This window comes from Myodes glareolus, chromosome 24 (genome assembly GCF_982192425.1).
Source record: "Myodes glareolus chromosome 24, mMyoGla1.1, whole genome shotgun sequence".
Taxonomy (NCBI): domain Eukaryota; kingdom Metazoa; phylum Chordata; class Mammalia; order Rodentia; family Cricetidae; genus Myodes; species Myodes glareolus.
Window position 1 is genome coordinate 17,521,682 of NC_142049.1, and position 16,469 is coordinate 17,538,150.

At 48.5% G+C, this 16,469-nt stretch overlaps 1 protein-coding gene across 1 annotated transcript in view; it reads right to left on the minus strand.

The window, feature by feature from the left end:
- Nucleotides 1-7,575: 7,575 nt before the first annotated feature.
- The window catches only part of Abhd2 (abhydrolase domain containing 2, acylglycerol lipase), an 88,227-nt gene continuing 79,333 nt past the window's right edge, over nucleotides 7,576-16,469 (minus strand). The window contains 2 exon segments of the mRNA XM_087901466.1: nucleotides 7,576-13,473; nucleotides 15,226-15,310. Of these exon segments, the coding sequence (XP_087757592.1) occupies nucleotides 13,277-13,473; nucleotides 15,226-15,310 (282 nt within the window). The 3' untranslated portion in view covers nucleotides 7,576-13,276.

Consider the following 16,469-nt stretch of genomic DNA (forward strand, 5'->3'; position numbering starts at 1 on the left):
GTAACTTGATCCGCTCCACCCTCTAGGATCCTTTGGGGAGTGGGGAGAACTCTGCCTTGGCCCCAGCCTAAGCCCAGAGTTTTGGTTTTTTAACACAGGATCTCATGCAGTCCAGACCAGCCTTACAGCTGTTATGTAGCTGAAGATGACCTTAAACTTCAGCTCCCCCTGCCTCTACGTCCCAAGTACTAGAGACATACACTGTAGTGCCTGGTTATGTAGAGCAGGAGACGGAACCCAGGGCTCTGTGTGAGCTGCATTCCCAACCCTGCAGAGGTTCTGGTGCGTTTATGTGCTCCGTCTGGTGTGCCAGCTCATTGACATGTTTCCAGTCCCACAGTGACTTGGGCGGAACTGGCCTTGCCAGCGGGCCACAGCATGTGGACCAGCCTGACATAGTCTGGGGGTTTTAATTCAATTAGTTTTCTCTGCCAGTTAAAGAATTAAAAGGCAGGATAGATCTCGAGCGCCGCGCACCACGCCTATCTGCGCTCTATGCGCCGCCATACCGTTCGTGAACCGGGCAAGGGGCTGGAGATTGAAACACACAGATTCACAGACAGACAGACAGAGACACGGGTCATCCTTGATGCCAGAATGCCCCAAGAAAGCCCTTTATTGTGTCCAGGGGCAGCTTATATAGGGATAGTCACGCCCTAGCCAAACGCACCAGAAACCATTCCCCTGCCATCAGGAACTCCTGAGGGTCTCATGCTCAGAGCAGCTGTAGGCACTCTGATCAGGGGAAAACAAGTTGTCTACAAAAAACTCAGGATCTGGGGGCTCACTGCTCCCAACACTGGAGTGAGACAGCAGCAGAGGAATCTCAAACACAGCAAACAGGAGCAGATAGTTGAAGAAAGGCATTTATTGGGGGCGGGGAAACACACACGCAACAAATGAGACACAAAGACCCTCTGCAAAGCAGGGGGTTGGAGGAGGCTCAGAAAGCCAAAAAGGTCAAGCCTCTTCTTGGGGGCTGGAGATTTTTAAGTCTTTGAAGAGTTTTCTCTTTGATTTAGGGCTGGTCAGTTTGAAGAAAGATGGGATGATTGGTCCACAACTGTTGTGTGACATGACCTGATAAAGCCTGGAACTTATTGAGCCAGGACGTCAGATGGAGCCCCACTGGTGGGAGAAGAGTCCCAGGAGGCCTTTGTTTTAAGGTGCCAGGCTTTTGTGTCAGGTCAGGAGACTGAGGAAGAGGCCACCTTGGAAGCTTCTCATGTTTATTACCTGGTCATGGCTCCTCTCTCCCTGTCTACCTCCCATGGAGTCTGTCAAGTCAGCCCCTCACGTCTGCCTTGTGGATTCTCCATATGACTGCATAAGGAAGGAAACTTATGGGACTGGGTTTGATGGTGCCCATCTGCAGTTCCTCAGTCTCTCCAAGCCCAGGAATGTTCTAGTAATTACATACCCAAGCTGTTTCTGCTTTGCCCATGGGCCTTGAGTTTTAGATGCTCTGGTGTGGAGCTGGACCATGGGAAAAATGTCAGGTTCTACTCTGTTCTGCGAGAAGCAAGTGCACCAAGCTAAAAGCCACTGCAAACAAACAAACAAAAACCCATAGAAAATGAAACTGGAGAGATGGCTCAGTGGTTAAGAGCACTGGCTGTTCTTCCTAGAGGACCCGGATTTATCTGTCTGTAGCTCCTGTCCAGGGCTCCTGACACCCTCACACAGAGACACATGCAGGCAAAATACCAATGACCAATGGTTTTTCGAAACAGGGTTTCTCTGTAGCTTTGGAGCCTGTTCTGGAACTAGCTCTTGTCGACCAGGCTGGCCTCGAACTCACAGAGATTCGCCTGCCTTTGCCTCCTGAGTGCTGGGATTAAAGGTGTGTGTCACCACCACTTGGCTACCAAAAGAATCTTTAAAAAATAACATAGAAACTATGAAAAATACTACCTGAGCCTTTCAATTATCACCCCTTTTTTATTTTCCAGGGTTTATATTATGTACCCCATTCTGGGCTTAAACTCAGCAATCCTCCTGCTTCTGCCTTCTGAGTGCTGAAATTAAAGGCATGTGTCCTGCCACCAAGATAAAGGCATTATTATTATCTTCTTCACTAGAAACATTAAAATCTAACAATGCTTGCTTAGCGTCAAATGGCTAGGAAGTGGCTAGCATGGGACTCTGCCTTCAAATTGCTTTGACTCTGTTACTACCCACGTTTAGCCTCTACTGTTGGCCTTATTTAATTTATTCATTATAATCTGGGCACGGGAGAGGCACAGACAGGAGAGAGAAGAGAGATGGTGATGTGAACATAAGATAAAGGAGACAATAACTTCAAGAGGAAACCAGTGTTTGTTCAGTAGAGATGCTGGGTACTTCAACAAGAGTGTTGGAAGAACATTCTGGGTGGCCCCGAGCCACAAGGAGAGAGGTGCGGGAGAATTATCTGTATTCTGTTAATCATATTTTAATAAAACGCTGATTGGCCAGGCAGGCAGTATAGGCGGGAAAGCCAGACAGGAAGTAGGGGTGGAGCAAAGAGACTGGGAGTATTCTGGAAGCAGAAGCTCTCTCAGCCACTCCTGTACAGACCACCGAAGAGACAGCATGTAACCTGCCCAGCTGAAAAAGGTATGGAGCCATTATGGCTAACATAGATCAGAATAATGGGTTAATATAAGTTATAAGAGTTAACAAGAAGCCTGACCCTATGGGCCAATCAGTTTATAACCTTATGGAGTCTTGTGCGTGATTTTCCTTGGGACTTGCTGGCTTATTGGGGTACTGGGCCAGACAGAAACCCCAACAAGCCGGCCCCTCATGTTACATATGGCGCCCAGACGTGGATAAATGAATCCACAGAAAGCCTGAGAAAGTTTGGGAAAGAATAGAGTGAAGTATGTTTTCTTGGTAGCAGCAATTTTTCGGTTCTGCTCTGCTTGCTAGAGGCAAGCAAATGCTCTCATCTAAGAGAGGCTTCCTGACTCAGCTTCAGCTGCAAAACCTTGCAGCTCATTAAGAGGTCCTGCCACGAAACACTTAAACGGTGTTGATGAAAAGCTGAATGCATGCTTTTCGGTTTTCAGCCGTAGCAGGAAAAAAGCTGCGCTGTTTTAAAATGCCGGCTTTCTGGGCTGTCCTGCCAAGGCAATCGCTGACTCTTTCAGGCAGGCAGTCTGACTGAGTGTGGTCTGTGAGCAGAATGCTGCAGCTTGCTTGCTGGCAAGGACCTTGAAATGCCATAGAGTTGTGGCAGTGAACACAGCTCTGGCTGGTACCTCAGCCTTGAGGCTGAAAAGCTAAGGAATGAGCTGGATCTAGCCGTCAAAGCCACAGCTCTCCATATTGCTTAGTAAATTAAAGACTCATATGGTCAGAAAAAGAAAAATATACAGTAAAGAGAGATTCAAAGAGGAAGAAAACCTCTAAATGGTTTACAGTGTGTATATGCAGGCTAAAAGTTAAAGTTCTTAAAGTTAAAAGGAAAGAAAGAGAGTAGTTGGGTGTGGTGGTACACACCTTTAATCCCAATGCCTGGGAGGCAGAGGCATATTGACCTCTGTGACTTCAAGGGGTAGAGGTAGATTGACCTCTGTGACCTCAAGGTGTGGTAGTACACGCCTTTAATCCCAATGCCTGCGAGGCAGAGACAGATCTCTGTGAGTTCAAGGTGTGGTAGCATACACCTTTAATCCCAGCACTGGGGAGGCAGAGACAGGAGGATCTCTGTGAGTTCAAAGACAGCCTGGTCTACAGTGTTATTCCAGGACAAAGATATACAAAGATCCTGTCTCAAAAAGTAAAAATAAAAGAAATAGAGGTTAAAATAAAGCCACATAAAGATGGAAAATGCACAGAGAATCTTCATACTGTATGTTATTATGCTCTCTTTAAATTGTTTGATTGCTGAGGAAGGAGCAACAACTGCTAAAAGACTTTTGTTTATAAATGCTGCTGAACTAACCCAAGATAGGAATTTTGAAAATACCTTGGCTTCAAAACTGAAGTCAAAAGGTATGTTACTTTGGAGAAGAGATTTTGCTTTTGTTTCCACAGAAAATGAGAGGCTATGGATTCATTCTGAGTTAAGAAAAATCAAGTTCCACCAAAGGAGGCCACCTGAAAAATCTCTGACAGGAATAGATGGCCCAGATGTCTGAGTTCTTCATCCAGAACAGGTTCAAGACTGCTGCCTGAGATGATCAAGACTCACAGGATACTCCAGTCAGGACTTGATGATAACTCTAAGTTTTCTTTAGGTCCCCATAAGATCATCAGCGCCCCCAACCAGCAGGAAGTAGCCTGAAATACTACGCCCACGTTCCCAACAAATGGATTATGGGTATTTTCCTTTGTTTAAAAAAAAAAGAGGGAAATGGTGCGGGAGAATTATCTGTATTCTGTTAATCATATTTTAATAAAACGCTGATTGGCCAGGCAGGCAGTATAGGCGGGAAAGCCAGACAGGAAGTAGGGGTGGAGCAAAGAGACTGGGAGTATTCTGGAAGCAGAAGCTCTCTCAGCCACTCCTGTACAGACCACCGAAGAGACAGCATGTAACCTGCCCAGCTGAAAAAGGTATGGAGCCATTATGGCTAACATAGATCAGAATAATGGGTTAATATAAGTTATAAGAGTTAACAAGAAGCCTGACCCTATGGGCCAATCAGTTTATAACCTTATGGAGTCTTGTGCGTGATTTTCCTTGGGACTTGCTGGCTTATTGGGGTACTGGGCCAGACAGAAACCCCAACAAGCCGGCCCCTCATGTTACAACTGTTGGCCTTATTTAATTTATTCATTATAATCTGGGCACGGGAGAGGCACAGACAGGAGAGAGAAGAGAGATGGTGATGTGAACATAAGATAAAGGAGACAATAACTTCAAGAGGAAACCAGTGTTTGTTCAGTAGAGATGCTGGGTACTTCAACAAGAGTGTTGGAAGAACATTCTGGGTGGCCCCGAGCCACAAGGAGAGAGGAGTTTGTTTTATCTGGGGAAAGGTTCAGCAGTTCAAAGCCAACTGCTTGTAATGTCTTTGGTAAAATATTTATTTTTTTTGAGACAGGGTCTCACTATGTAGCCCTGGCTAGACTGGAACTTGGTATGTAGAGCAAGCTGTCCTTTAAATAAAATTAAAGGCCTGCCTGCAATGTATTTTATAAAAGTGGTCACTTCCTGTAAGTTGCCCTAGGGACACACACACAGAGAGAGAGAGAGAGAGAGAGAGAGAGAGAGAGAGAGAGAGAGAGAGAGAGAGGGAGAGAGGGAGAGAATGAAGGTGGGGACTATAATATGGAGGGCCATCCAGTTAAACACTGGGTCCTCCTCACCAGAGGCAATGTTACTTACAGTATAACAGGAATACCAGAAAAAGATTATATTTTTTAAATTGTGTGTGTGTGTGTGTGTGTGCGCGTGCACAGACACACATGTATGTGTGTATGAATCAGTGCCTGTGGAAATCAGAATAGGGTGTTGGATCTTGTGGAGCTGGAGTTACAGGTCACCGTGAGCTGCCTGATGCTGATGTGGGCGCTGGGAACTGAACTCGAGTCCTGAGCAAGCGCAGTGGGTGCTCTTCACCCCCAGCCGTCTCCCTAACCCCAGGAACTGAATCTTTAAACTGTGCTTTATTCGGAGAGCGGGAGATCTGACACGGCAGCAAATTTAGCGGCTTTAAAAGCCCTCCTTATGTTCATCTCCAGGCAGGAGGAACAAAGACAGCTTCTGCAGCCGCTCCGCCCCTCCGGGAAGGGGCCAGCCACGTTCCTGAGGTTTCTGTCCGCACCTCTCTTCTTATCATCCCTTGTTTTCTTCCCTCACTCTCTGGCTATCTGGGGCTTAGGTGTTGCAACGCCTTGCAACACACGGCTAGTTAGCACTTTCTGCTACCAGCCTTGCAATTCCCCAGGGGCACCTGGACTGGGAGTATGTGGTTGATGCAGAACGAGCCATTAACAGTTTGTGTTAAGCTACTAATAACATGCACGTGTGGACTCCTTTCTACACTAGAGAATACAAATGTGCCCTTAATATTGAAGGATATACGAATGCCACCATCTGTCCTTCCTGCCTCCTCTCAATAAAACCATGTCTGAAGACCTGTTTATGAAAGGTATAATGAAAAATATATCCATTCTGTTGGAGTAAGAAAACACAAATGCCAGCAGGTTGCCCAGGTGTTGCAAATGACATGTTGTTGGCACCCACTCCCCTAACATCCCAGACCCGAAATCGTTCCCATTTTATTTTATTTTTTTTTTGTTATTCTACATGTATGTGTATTTTGCTTGAAGGTATGTCTGTGTATGCAGGGCCCATACTAAGGCTAAATAGGAATATCAGATCCCCTGGAACTGGAGTTACAAATGGTAGCAGCCATGCGGGTGCTGGGCATTGAACCCGGGTCCTTTGGAAGAGCAATCAGTACTCTTAACTGCTAAGCCAGCTCTCCAACCCGGCAGTATTTTCTTTCCCACATTTTATCTTTTGGTGCTGGAGGCTGGACCAGGGCCTTGTACTTGCTAGGCAAGTACTCTATCACTGAGTTAAATCCTCAACCCTTAGGCAGTATTCTCTACAAGTTGATTCTCTTAGATCAAAACAGAGTGATTTGTTAAGTGACAGGGCATGGGGGGATTCTAAAAGGTGATATTGGGCATTCTTGGGTATTGGTAATCTGTCTTGCAAAGCCAACCTTCCCCACTCACAGTGCCGATCTTGTCAAAGGGTTTGCATAAATGGGGAAGGAGGAAGGTTAAGCAAAGGGCTCCAGGAGGTGCTGCAGCTCTCCTGGCGGAGTCAGTGCTTGGCCTTGGAAGACCCTTTGTTGGGGTTAAGATGGGTCCAAAGGAGAAGAAAACATCACCACCAACACCTGTTAACCAGCAGAGGCAGGAAGCTCAGGAATTTAGGGGCAGTCTTAGAAAGAGTGAGACTGAGATCAGGCCAGGCTACGCGAGACCCTTGTCTCAAGAAAACAAAAAGAAGGAACCACTACAACTACTCAACCACTCCAACTTGACCTTGTGGTTGTCTACAGGGCTCAGTTTAGGAAGTAAACGTAAAACGTTGCTTCCTTCCTTCTTTCAGATTCTTGGCTTGCTTTCTTGAAGAGGATGGGTTTGTGTGAACTGGTCCTGTCTGGTATTCGTTTAACCTCACTGTGCCACTAAGCCCCGTGCTTTGACGGAGACACAGGAAATACTGTGTGTGTGTGTGTGTGTGTGTGTGTGTGTGTGTGTGTGTGTGTGTGTGTATGCGCGCACACACGCACACATGCATGTGTGCTCTCCTGTGGAAGCTAAAGGTCAGCATTGTATGCCCCCTCCCCATCACTCTACTCATTTTTATTGAGACAGGGTCTCTCAGTGAACCTGGAGTTCTATTCAGGTAAGCAGACCAATCAGACAGTAAGCCCCAGGGATCCCCCCATCTTTGCCTTCTAGTCATATAATTCACAGGAATGCACTACCACATCTGGCTCGGGTGCTGGGGATCCGAACTCAGGTCCTCACGCCTGTGCAGCAAGCACTTTATCCAGAGCCACGTCTTCATGCCCAGATGTAGAAAACCCTCCCTAGACAAAGCACACACAAGCACTCTACACTTTTTACTCTTTATTTTAAGTAAAGAAATTCCATTGAATCAAAGATAACAAAATTACAGTTTTTGTTTGTAATGATCGTTGTGTTCACCACCACACGGAATCAGAGTAGAATCAAAAGTAACGTGAGAACATAAAACAATCAAGGACGCCGTCGCTTAGTATAATTTCTTAATAAAGGTAAATATCCTCGTATTTAGAAAAAGTTGCATTGCTAAGTGCAAGTCCGAAATGCCTGGTGCTGGAGGAGTCGAAAGATACAGCAGCACAGGCAGGGGCTTTCAGAGCACGGACTCCAAAATACGGTATTTCCAGGGTAGCATCTGGAGTTCCGTAAAACCCAGAGAGAACAAAACGAAATGAGCGAGAATCAGGAATGTGGAAGTGATGGTTCTCAAAAATCAGTCTGGAAGCAGTTCTGCCAACGTAAGACTGCGGTTGGTTGGAGTTTAGCCAGGAAGAGGGAGGCAGGCGGACTGGCTCCCTCCCCCGCCCCAGCCCTGGGTCACTAAGGCCTTGGCAGTGGGGGAAAGTAGCTCAGGAACAGTGAAGGTCTGCCTGAGGCTGTGGGAGAGACCCAGGTCACCTGGAATGGGTGTGGGGATGGGAAGGTGACAGCATTCTATGCCGACTTGTGCGTTAGGGAAACTAAAGAGGCCAAAATGGAGACCAAAGTGAGCCTAGCTTCCATAGCCAGGAACTGGGCTCCCTTGCGGGAGCGGCCTGAGAGAGCAGTGATGGGCCTTGGGGACCAAGGAGGTTGGCAATTGTTTTAGGTGATGTTGACTGCTCTGTGGTGTGGTCTGGGGGCAGAATGCCCACTTAGACTGAGGGTACTTCTGCAGGTGTCAGAAGTGGCCTGTCCCCAGTTTATGGCAATAGAAGAGTACTTGGCTAAAGGGGACCAGAACGGGGAGACGGAAGGTAATGGATTTTGCTGACAGGAGTCTAGTTAGAGGCTGAGAACTTTCACGAGACTCAGGGTGTCAGACTTTATCTACCAATTAGAAATTAATTTCAACTTCTTTATTAGGCATTGGTGAAAGCTCTACCTACACATATGCTAGGAACACAGTTGGAAAACATGGAGGACGGACTCTTCCAGAAGGGACAGCGGTCTAGGTTCTGGATGTCTGGGGACTGTTGGCAAGCCGGACTGCGTGGCCTGTTTCTAAGGACCACGACCAGAGGATGCCGGGCTGTAGCAAAGCACCTGGAGGCAGAGACAGGCTGGCGGGGCAGCCTTTGCTCTGGATGCCGTTCTGGTTCCTTAGCCAGCAGAGGCCTGCTCCTGTGTCCTTAGCTGTGGCCACAGTTCAGGACAAACAGTCCTGGTCTACGAGGAGGGGACACTGCCCTTTGCTTAGACACCAGGTGGAAGACGCCTGGCCCCCAACCGCTTGCCACCTCAATGCCGAGCAGGCCCCTACCCCCCCGAAGCATCTGAGTGATCCAAAGTGGCTTTGAGAAGAGTAAGGCAAAGAAGACAGGTGGAGGGGCGGTTCCAGACCGCTCGTGTTGGTGGGGGTGAGAGGTGGGGGGGAACATCACAGCAGCCTCCGGGCCACCTGAGGAAATTCTCTGGTTGACTGTGGCTTGGCTTCAAACTTTCAAAGCAGAAGGGTTTGAATTTCCGCCACGGTGTTGTCATACCAGGGGATTTTCTAGCAAGTTAAGGCTTTCTGGGTAAGGAGAACAGTTCCAGGGGAGACCGTGACAGGACGCGGAAGTGACATGCTCCCTAACAACTTTCCTGCGTGTCTACAGGGAAACCCAGGCGTTCCTCCAACTCCACTTTGTTTGTTTGTTTTTCCAATTTCTTCTTCTGCCCAAACTGTCACTCAAAGTCAGAATCAAGGCCATGGGAAAAGAGAAGCCTCCCCCATATCCAGCACCTGCTTCCGGGACAAACACAAACAAGAACACATGTGCTTGTGTCCCCGGAGCTGGCAAACTCGACCTCAAGTCAGCCGCTTACAAAGAGAGTTCTCATCCGGATGCCAGCCTTGTCAGCTCAGCTACCCAGAAGGCTCAGCTGAGGGCAGTCTGGGTTCAGAACCAGCCTGCACAGGAGGACTTCTGGCAACTGTCCATGCTTTGCCTGGTCACACTGAAGGCCGGAGGTACTTTCCTTATGACTGGTGGCCCTCACCTGTCACGGTCACAGGACCACCCTCAGAATGGCGAGGGAAATGCCTTAATGGTGAAGACAGGAAGAGAGGCTAAGATGGCTTTGGACTCTGTCCAGGGCCCTAACTAGGAAAAGCTGAATGGGCTCCTCTCTCCAAGTCCTCTCAAGAAGAGCTTAGGGGTCGCGAGTCACCTGTTTCTACCTGCAGCTTCAGACAATGGTTAGCAGCGACTGAGCAAATGATCCAGAAGTGGACAAAGCAGTTTTAGTGATGATGCAGGATGAGCCAGAGCCACTGGGGACGAGAAGACAGGCCTCCTGACCCTGATAATGGAATGCCATGCGAACAAAGGAAGACTTCCCTTTCGGGAACATTCCAGGAGCTCCTAAGGTCCCCCGTAACCGTGAGATGCCACAGAAATGAAAGGAATATGGATGGTATGGCAAACTTCCCACCGCCATTCTGCCCAGGGGTGGACAATGCCAAGTCATCGCAGTAAAAGCAGGGCCTCCCTGCTAACTGCACGGTCTTGATCACTTATTTTTTTCCAAGCTAATTTGACCGAAGACAATGTCTTCCGATTATTTGGGAGGGAGGGATCACAGCTAGGGTAATGTGGGTGCCTTCCGCACTTGGGTTTTATTTATTTTATTTTATTTTTTTTTAATATTTTATTTATTTATTATGTATCCAACATTCTGTCTGCATGTAAGCCTGCAGGCCAGAAGAAGGCACCAGACCTCATTACAGATGGTTGTGAGCCACCATGTGGTTGCTGGGAATTGAACTCAGGACCTTTAGGAAGAACAGACAATGCTCTTAACCTCTGAGCCATCTCTCCAGCCCCGCACTTGGGTTTTAATGCTATTCCTGCCATAGACTTGTCTAGTTCTCTATAATTTACCTTCTTGATTTTTAAGACAGAATATTCAAATGTTCGCCACAACTTCAGCCTTTGGTTCAAGTTAGTCCTTGAGAGCCAGCAGGCAATTCACATCATCATTAGAAACGGATGACTTTGGAAAGAAAGCAAGGGAGCGCAGAGGAAGGAGAGGGGCTGACCTACATAGAGGGCTGTCCCCTCATTCACTAGGCAAGCTGGCACCTCCACGTTCATGCTTCTGTGCTCTCATTCAGGGGCCAACAAGAATTTTCCTGTCAGACTGCCATGGCCCCGGTCTCATTTCCATGCCTGAGGGCCCGGAGCAGGAATAAAGAGCTCCAGTTGATTTCATGCGAAGCAAAATGGGACGCCAGTGCCATTCAGAGCCACACACTGCGGAGGCTGCAGCTGGCACGAGTCCCCTCCCGCCCGTCCTAGGGGCTGGACTTCCAGGGGTGTGGCCTGCTGCAAAGATCAGGCTCCCAGGACAGTCCCCCACATCCTCCTAGGTGTAACAACAGGGTGACTTTTCTCTGAAGCAGGTGGTACCCAAGCTACTGCTTAGTCAGGTCTTGGAAAGAGATGACCTCAGGCAAATGCAGGGAGCCCCTTACTAGGGATGGTGACAACTCTATTCCCTTATGGTGACAACTCTATTTCTTTCCAAGTCTTAAGGGATCAAGGCAGCAGCAGGAACTCTGTGAGTCCTCTAACAGCTGCAGTTGGGTGGAGGGAAAACTGACAGAGAAGAGTTAGCTTCCAAATTGAGGGGTGAATGATAAAGTGCCAATCTGTGCCAAGGGAACATAAAAAAAAAAAAAGCAACAGAAAAAATGACAACCATTGGCGGGACACGGTGACAGAATTTGTTGAACGTGAAGAGATTATAGCAAAGGAAACTGGGGACCTCAGACGTCTCAGTGTTCCGGGAGAATGTCCGTTCAGGACGTGACGGGGTGACCTAGTGATTGTCGGAGAGCAGCTCTGCAGTTTACAGACATTCCTGTCACAGTCCCTCGGGGGCCAAAGCCCCCAAACTATTGCACCCGAAGCCCCGAGAACTGGCATTCGGGGGTACAGGTGGCTCCATAAATATCCACACAGACCCATTACTGTATTTCATTCAGTCCTGGAGCCAAAGAAGATGAAGCAGAGAAAAAAAAATTTTTTTTTTTAACAGTATCCAAGCAATTCATCCACAGGTCCATTTAATTCCAGAGAGGAACTGTGGATTTTCCAAGTGAAGCTTCTCAGGGATTCAAGTGCCACAAGGAGAAGAGAAGAGTACTTGAACCCTACAGTGACATGCCCACTCGAGCAGACAGCTTGGAAAGCCTTACCCAACAGACAACACACAGGCTATTTAACCACACACTGACTTCCAAAGGAAACCCTCCCCTCTCAGCAGGAAATACATTTCTCCAGACTCAGATCCAACTTTTGAGTTGTTTGGTGTCAAAACTGAGAGTGAGCTGGACCTGGGACGAAAACCTAAACTCACAAGTGAGCGACTAAGACTCTAAATCTCTTTATGTGAAACGGGGAAAGGAGAAAAACTGCGAGCCCTGTCATCCACTCTCAGGATCCCCCAGAGGGAGGTTCCCTCAGACCTCAGCATGCCGAGTTTGTCGCTGGACTTTAGAAAGGGTGGCCATCTCAGCAATCTACCTGGCCCAAATCCCCCATTTAATAGGGGAAGAGAGCCAAGCCCAAAGGGATTTATCCAGGGTTACACATCCGGGAAGAGGCAGAGCTCAGGCTCAGCCCAAATGTCCTCTCCCTTTCAGGGACCCCACACTGAGGTCACACAAAGGGAGTCCTAAAACAGACCATGCTGCTTCGGAGGTCTCTGGGAGCAAAGAGACATTGTGGCTTATGAATGCCAATTAAATGAGCCACCAAGATGTTCCGAATTTAAAGGGGCGGTATTACAGTATGGGGTTTCCCTCAGTTTGCTGGGTGATGAGAATTCCCTGGGGCACTTGTCAAAAATTAAAATCCCCAGACCCCTTCCCAAACCCACTGAGGCAGCCTCTCTGAGGGGAGGGATCCGAGAGGCTGAATTTTTAGACAAGCGCCCCACGCAACTCTCAGCAGCAGCAGCAAGGCGGGAGGAAGGTGTCTCAGGAAGACGGTGAGAAGGAACTGGCTTTAGACTCAAGAAATTTCCTTTGTTTCAGTGGCAAAACTCAGGCCTAGGAGGCACCAGGCTCTCAGACATCCAAAGCTAAGTCCTTTTCTTCAGCATTGGTCAGAGATGCTGACTTCTTGTTGGGGACTCTGTGAGGGCACATACAACCATCACCAAGTGACACACATCCTTCACGGTTCTCAGAGAGAGGCCTTTTTGATCGGCAAAGCAAAACCGCAGCTCAGATGCGTTCCTTACTAGAAAACTAGATACAACTGGCATGAAAGAGCGATCAGATACTGAAGCTGGACAGAAGGGTGAGAATCTTGTAGCTTGCCACCATGGCTAACAACGCAATGGAGAAAACCCGTAACTAAGCATAAAAATAGCCTGGAGCTCCCAGGGAGAGCCGCCTACTTAAGACAGGTTGCATGATGGGTGGCCCCCCACTGATGGTATGAGGTCAGATCCAGGTCACTGAGGGAGATGGGAGACCTGAAACAGCCACGGGTTCCAGAGGAGGGCTACAGGAGCACACCAGAGTCCGGAGGCCTCATTCTAACTCGGCCTCCACCTGCTCCGTGTCTGAGCACTGGGACTTATTCCTTTCCCATTGGCAAATGGCATTGGCATACTCCACCACCAGCTTATCCATCCATGTCAGCGGCTCGGGGAACAGCACGGAGCCCTCGAAGAAGCCCAGGTGGCCCCCGTGCAGAGGCAGCACAAACATGACGTTCTCCCGTTTCTCTGTAGGGGGAAAGGCAGCAGAATTACAGCATCCTATTAACTCCAGAGCAAGAGGGCAAAGGTGAGGAAGCTGGGGAGCCTCGGCATTCCTCAGAGGGTACCTAAGTGGGTATCTAACCATGCACACTGTGCTGTCTTTCTCAAGTGGGCAGGCAAGCCAGCAGGACCTCATGAGTTTGGTGTATAATGGGCACCAAAAGGGCCGGGGACAGAGCTCAATGGTAGAACACTGCCCTGGCATATGGAAACCCCCAGAGTTCAATCTCCAGCACCACCAAAATAAAGAAATAACATCTGGTTCATAGAATGAGCACCAGCTTCAGAATTCCTTCAAACCCATACTTAAAGCTCCATAAACCCAAGCTACACCCTGACCTTCACATAACTAAGTTACAACCTTAGGGATAAAAGAGAGTGGATGAAGGAGGTGGTGCTGAAGGGTCCCGTCCCAGCCGACTGGCTGTGCCTCCCAGCTCTGTGCACCTGGATTCCTCAGGGCGTCTTACTGAAATGCACACACTGATTAGATAACTCCAAGGGTGGGAAGCCTCAGAGGAGGGAATTCCAGCCCTCTCTTTGTCAGAGAGGAAGGAGAGGCAATGCAGTCCGTGTTTTCTCAAGCCAGATGTCAATCTTCAGGACTAAGGCTTAGGCTGCGAGGTGTGTAAAAGATGCCCAGGTTCCCAGTGCCGTGAGCTAAATGGCTATCCTGAGAGCTGAGGGCCTGAAGCTGGACTTTGGGTCCATGTTTAAGCTGATCTCTGGCTACTGGAGAGGTGCGGAGAGGAGGCAGCCAAGTTCAATGGGAACTATGTTTTCCGGGGGGTGGAGGGTGTGGGGGAGACGTAGTGGACGAGGCCCTTGTCTTGCTTCCTCCACTATTCCTTTCTGGTTGCTATTCTGTGGGATAGCTAACGCCATCCTGCGAATGTTATTTTTGGTTCAGGAGATAGGTGCTGTTGCGCGTGGCTGAGTGGGCTGTGGTGTGGTCTGCTGGGGGTCTTGAGGGTGGCTAGGGGTTGATAGGAGATAGTTTTTGTCATGAAATAGGCACTCCCCCACAGCCTTTTTCCTGAGCAGGAAGAAGCTCTGTGAGGCGGCTTCTTCTGCTACCTTATCTGCTCTTGCAGCTGTAGGGGAGGTAGCAGGGGCCACAGGGTTAGCTCTTCCTTTAGGCTACTGTATTTACAAGAGGAAATGTAATCACAGAGGTCTGTGGAGATGATACCCCAGGGACCTGAAACTGCACGGCGAAGTAAGTGGAGCCCCAGCCTTTCCTCATGTTTCCTCCCTCTGCCTCCCTTGTAGCGCCAACCCTGGGATGGACTGAGCCTGCATGGTGTTTCTGTGAGCAACGTTCTTCGCCATTTCAGCTGCTTATAAAACTCCAGGCAGATGGAGAGGCTGTCATCAGAGGGAGCAGAATGGGCTCTGTTTTGTGTTGCCTTTTAGGGCAAATTTTAGCTCTAAATTTCTCTTTGAGTCAGGCTCTCCCACTTAGCGGAACGACAGCTCTGAGACAACGCCGCTACAGGACATTCTTGGTGATGGATATCAAGAATGGTCCTGTCTCCTGCACCAGGATGGAAGACTAGAAGGTTCTACCCAGGGGCCTTTGCAGCCCAGGGCTATCAGTCCATGGGCTGCCCCTCTCCCGAGGCTTGTCTCCATCTGCCGACAGAACAGCGAAAGGGACAAGACGGACAGCGGTAATCTGCTGTGGGGCTGGGAAAACAGCGGAAAGAGACTCACCTGAGAGAGACTTTGGAATGGTCAGAAGGCTTTCGTGCACCAAGGGGTCGTCAGCTGCATTAACCAGCATAAGAGGCACGTATATCTGCAGCAAGAAGGTACACTGGCGTTACACGGCCCGCTCCCTCCCAGACATGCTTTTGTAGCAAAGGGGAACGTTCAGAGCTCAGTTCGTTGGACTGGAGCCTTAAGGATGCCTCACTGTCACTGGCAGCGAGAGGAGGGACAAGTCTGCTGTGACCACCACCTGGCAGCAGGTCAGCCAGTGCCCTAGGAGATCTGTGTGCTCATGGGAGACGAGGCTTAATTGTCCTTACTCACAAGTGTTTCCAATTATCTTCAGTGTTTAACATTAGCCACAGTTCTCAGAAAAATGACAGCATCAAGATGTCTGTCTGTATCTATCTATCTATCTATCTATCTATCTATCTATCTATCTATCTATCTATCTATCTATCTATCTATCTATCTACTTCTATCATCCATCCATCTATCTATCTATCTATCTATCTATCTATCTATCTATCTATCTATCTATCTATCTATCTATCTATCTATCTATCTATCCATCCATCCATCCATCCATCCATCCATCCATCCATCCATCCATCTATCTATCTATCCATCCATCCTTTGGCTTACAGTATAAAAAAAATAGTGACGTGCATCTCACTAGAGGGAAAAGAGACCTTTTAGAAGAACCTGAAAGATGCAAACAGGAGTGAGAGTCAGGTGTGTACCCTCATAATCCCAGAACTTGGATGGCAGAGGCAAAGAATTGTGAGTTCAAGGCCAGCCTGGGAGATATATATCTGTATCTATATTTATCTCAATACCCTATTTCAAAAACCCCAGCTTTAGAGATGTCTCTCAGTGGCAGAGCACTTAAGTGGCAGATGTAAGTCCCTGGGTTCAATACCTATTTCAACAAAACTGCACAAACAAATAGGAGCGGGTTGGTGGGTGGCAGGGAGCTCTTGGCAGGACTGTGCTCAATACGCATATTAGTAAGACAGATAATAAGAGCCTCCTTTTGGTTTAGAGTATAGAGGGTGCTGATGGGGGCACTCAGACTATTCTGAACCGCCACCCTGACACACTGAATGGCTGTGCTCTCCTGACACTCTGGCCTGCCAAAGGCCTGGGTGAAAGCCATAGCTACGACAGTCGCAGAACTATAACTCACAGCCACCCCTGTGGGCACCGATACATGGGGAGCTGTGTGTTGGCATAAGAGCAACGGT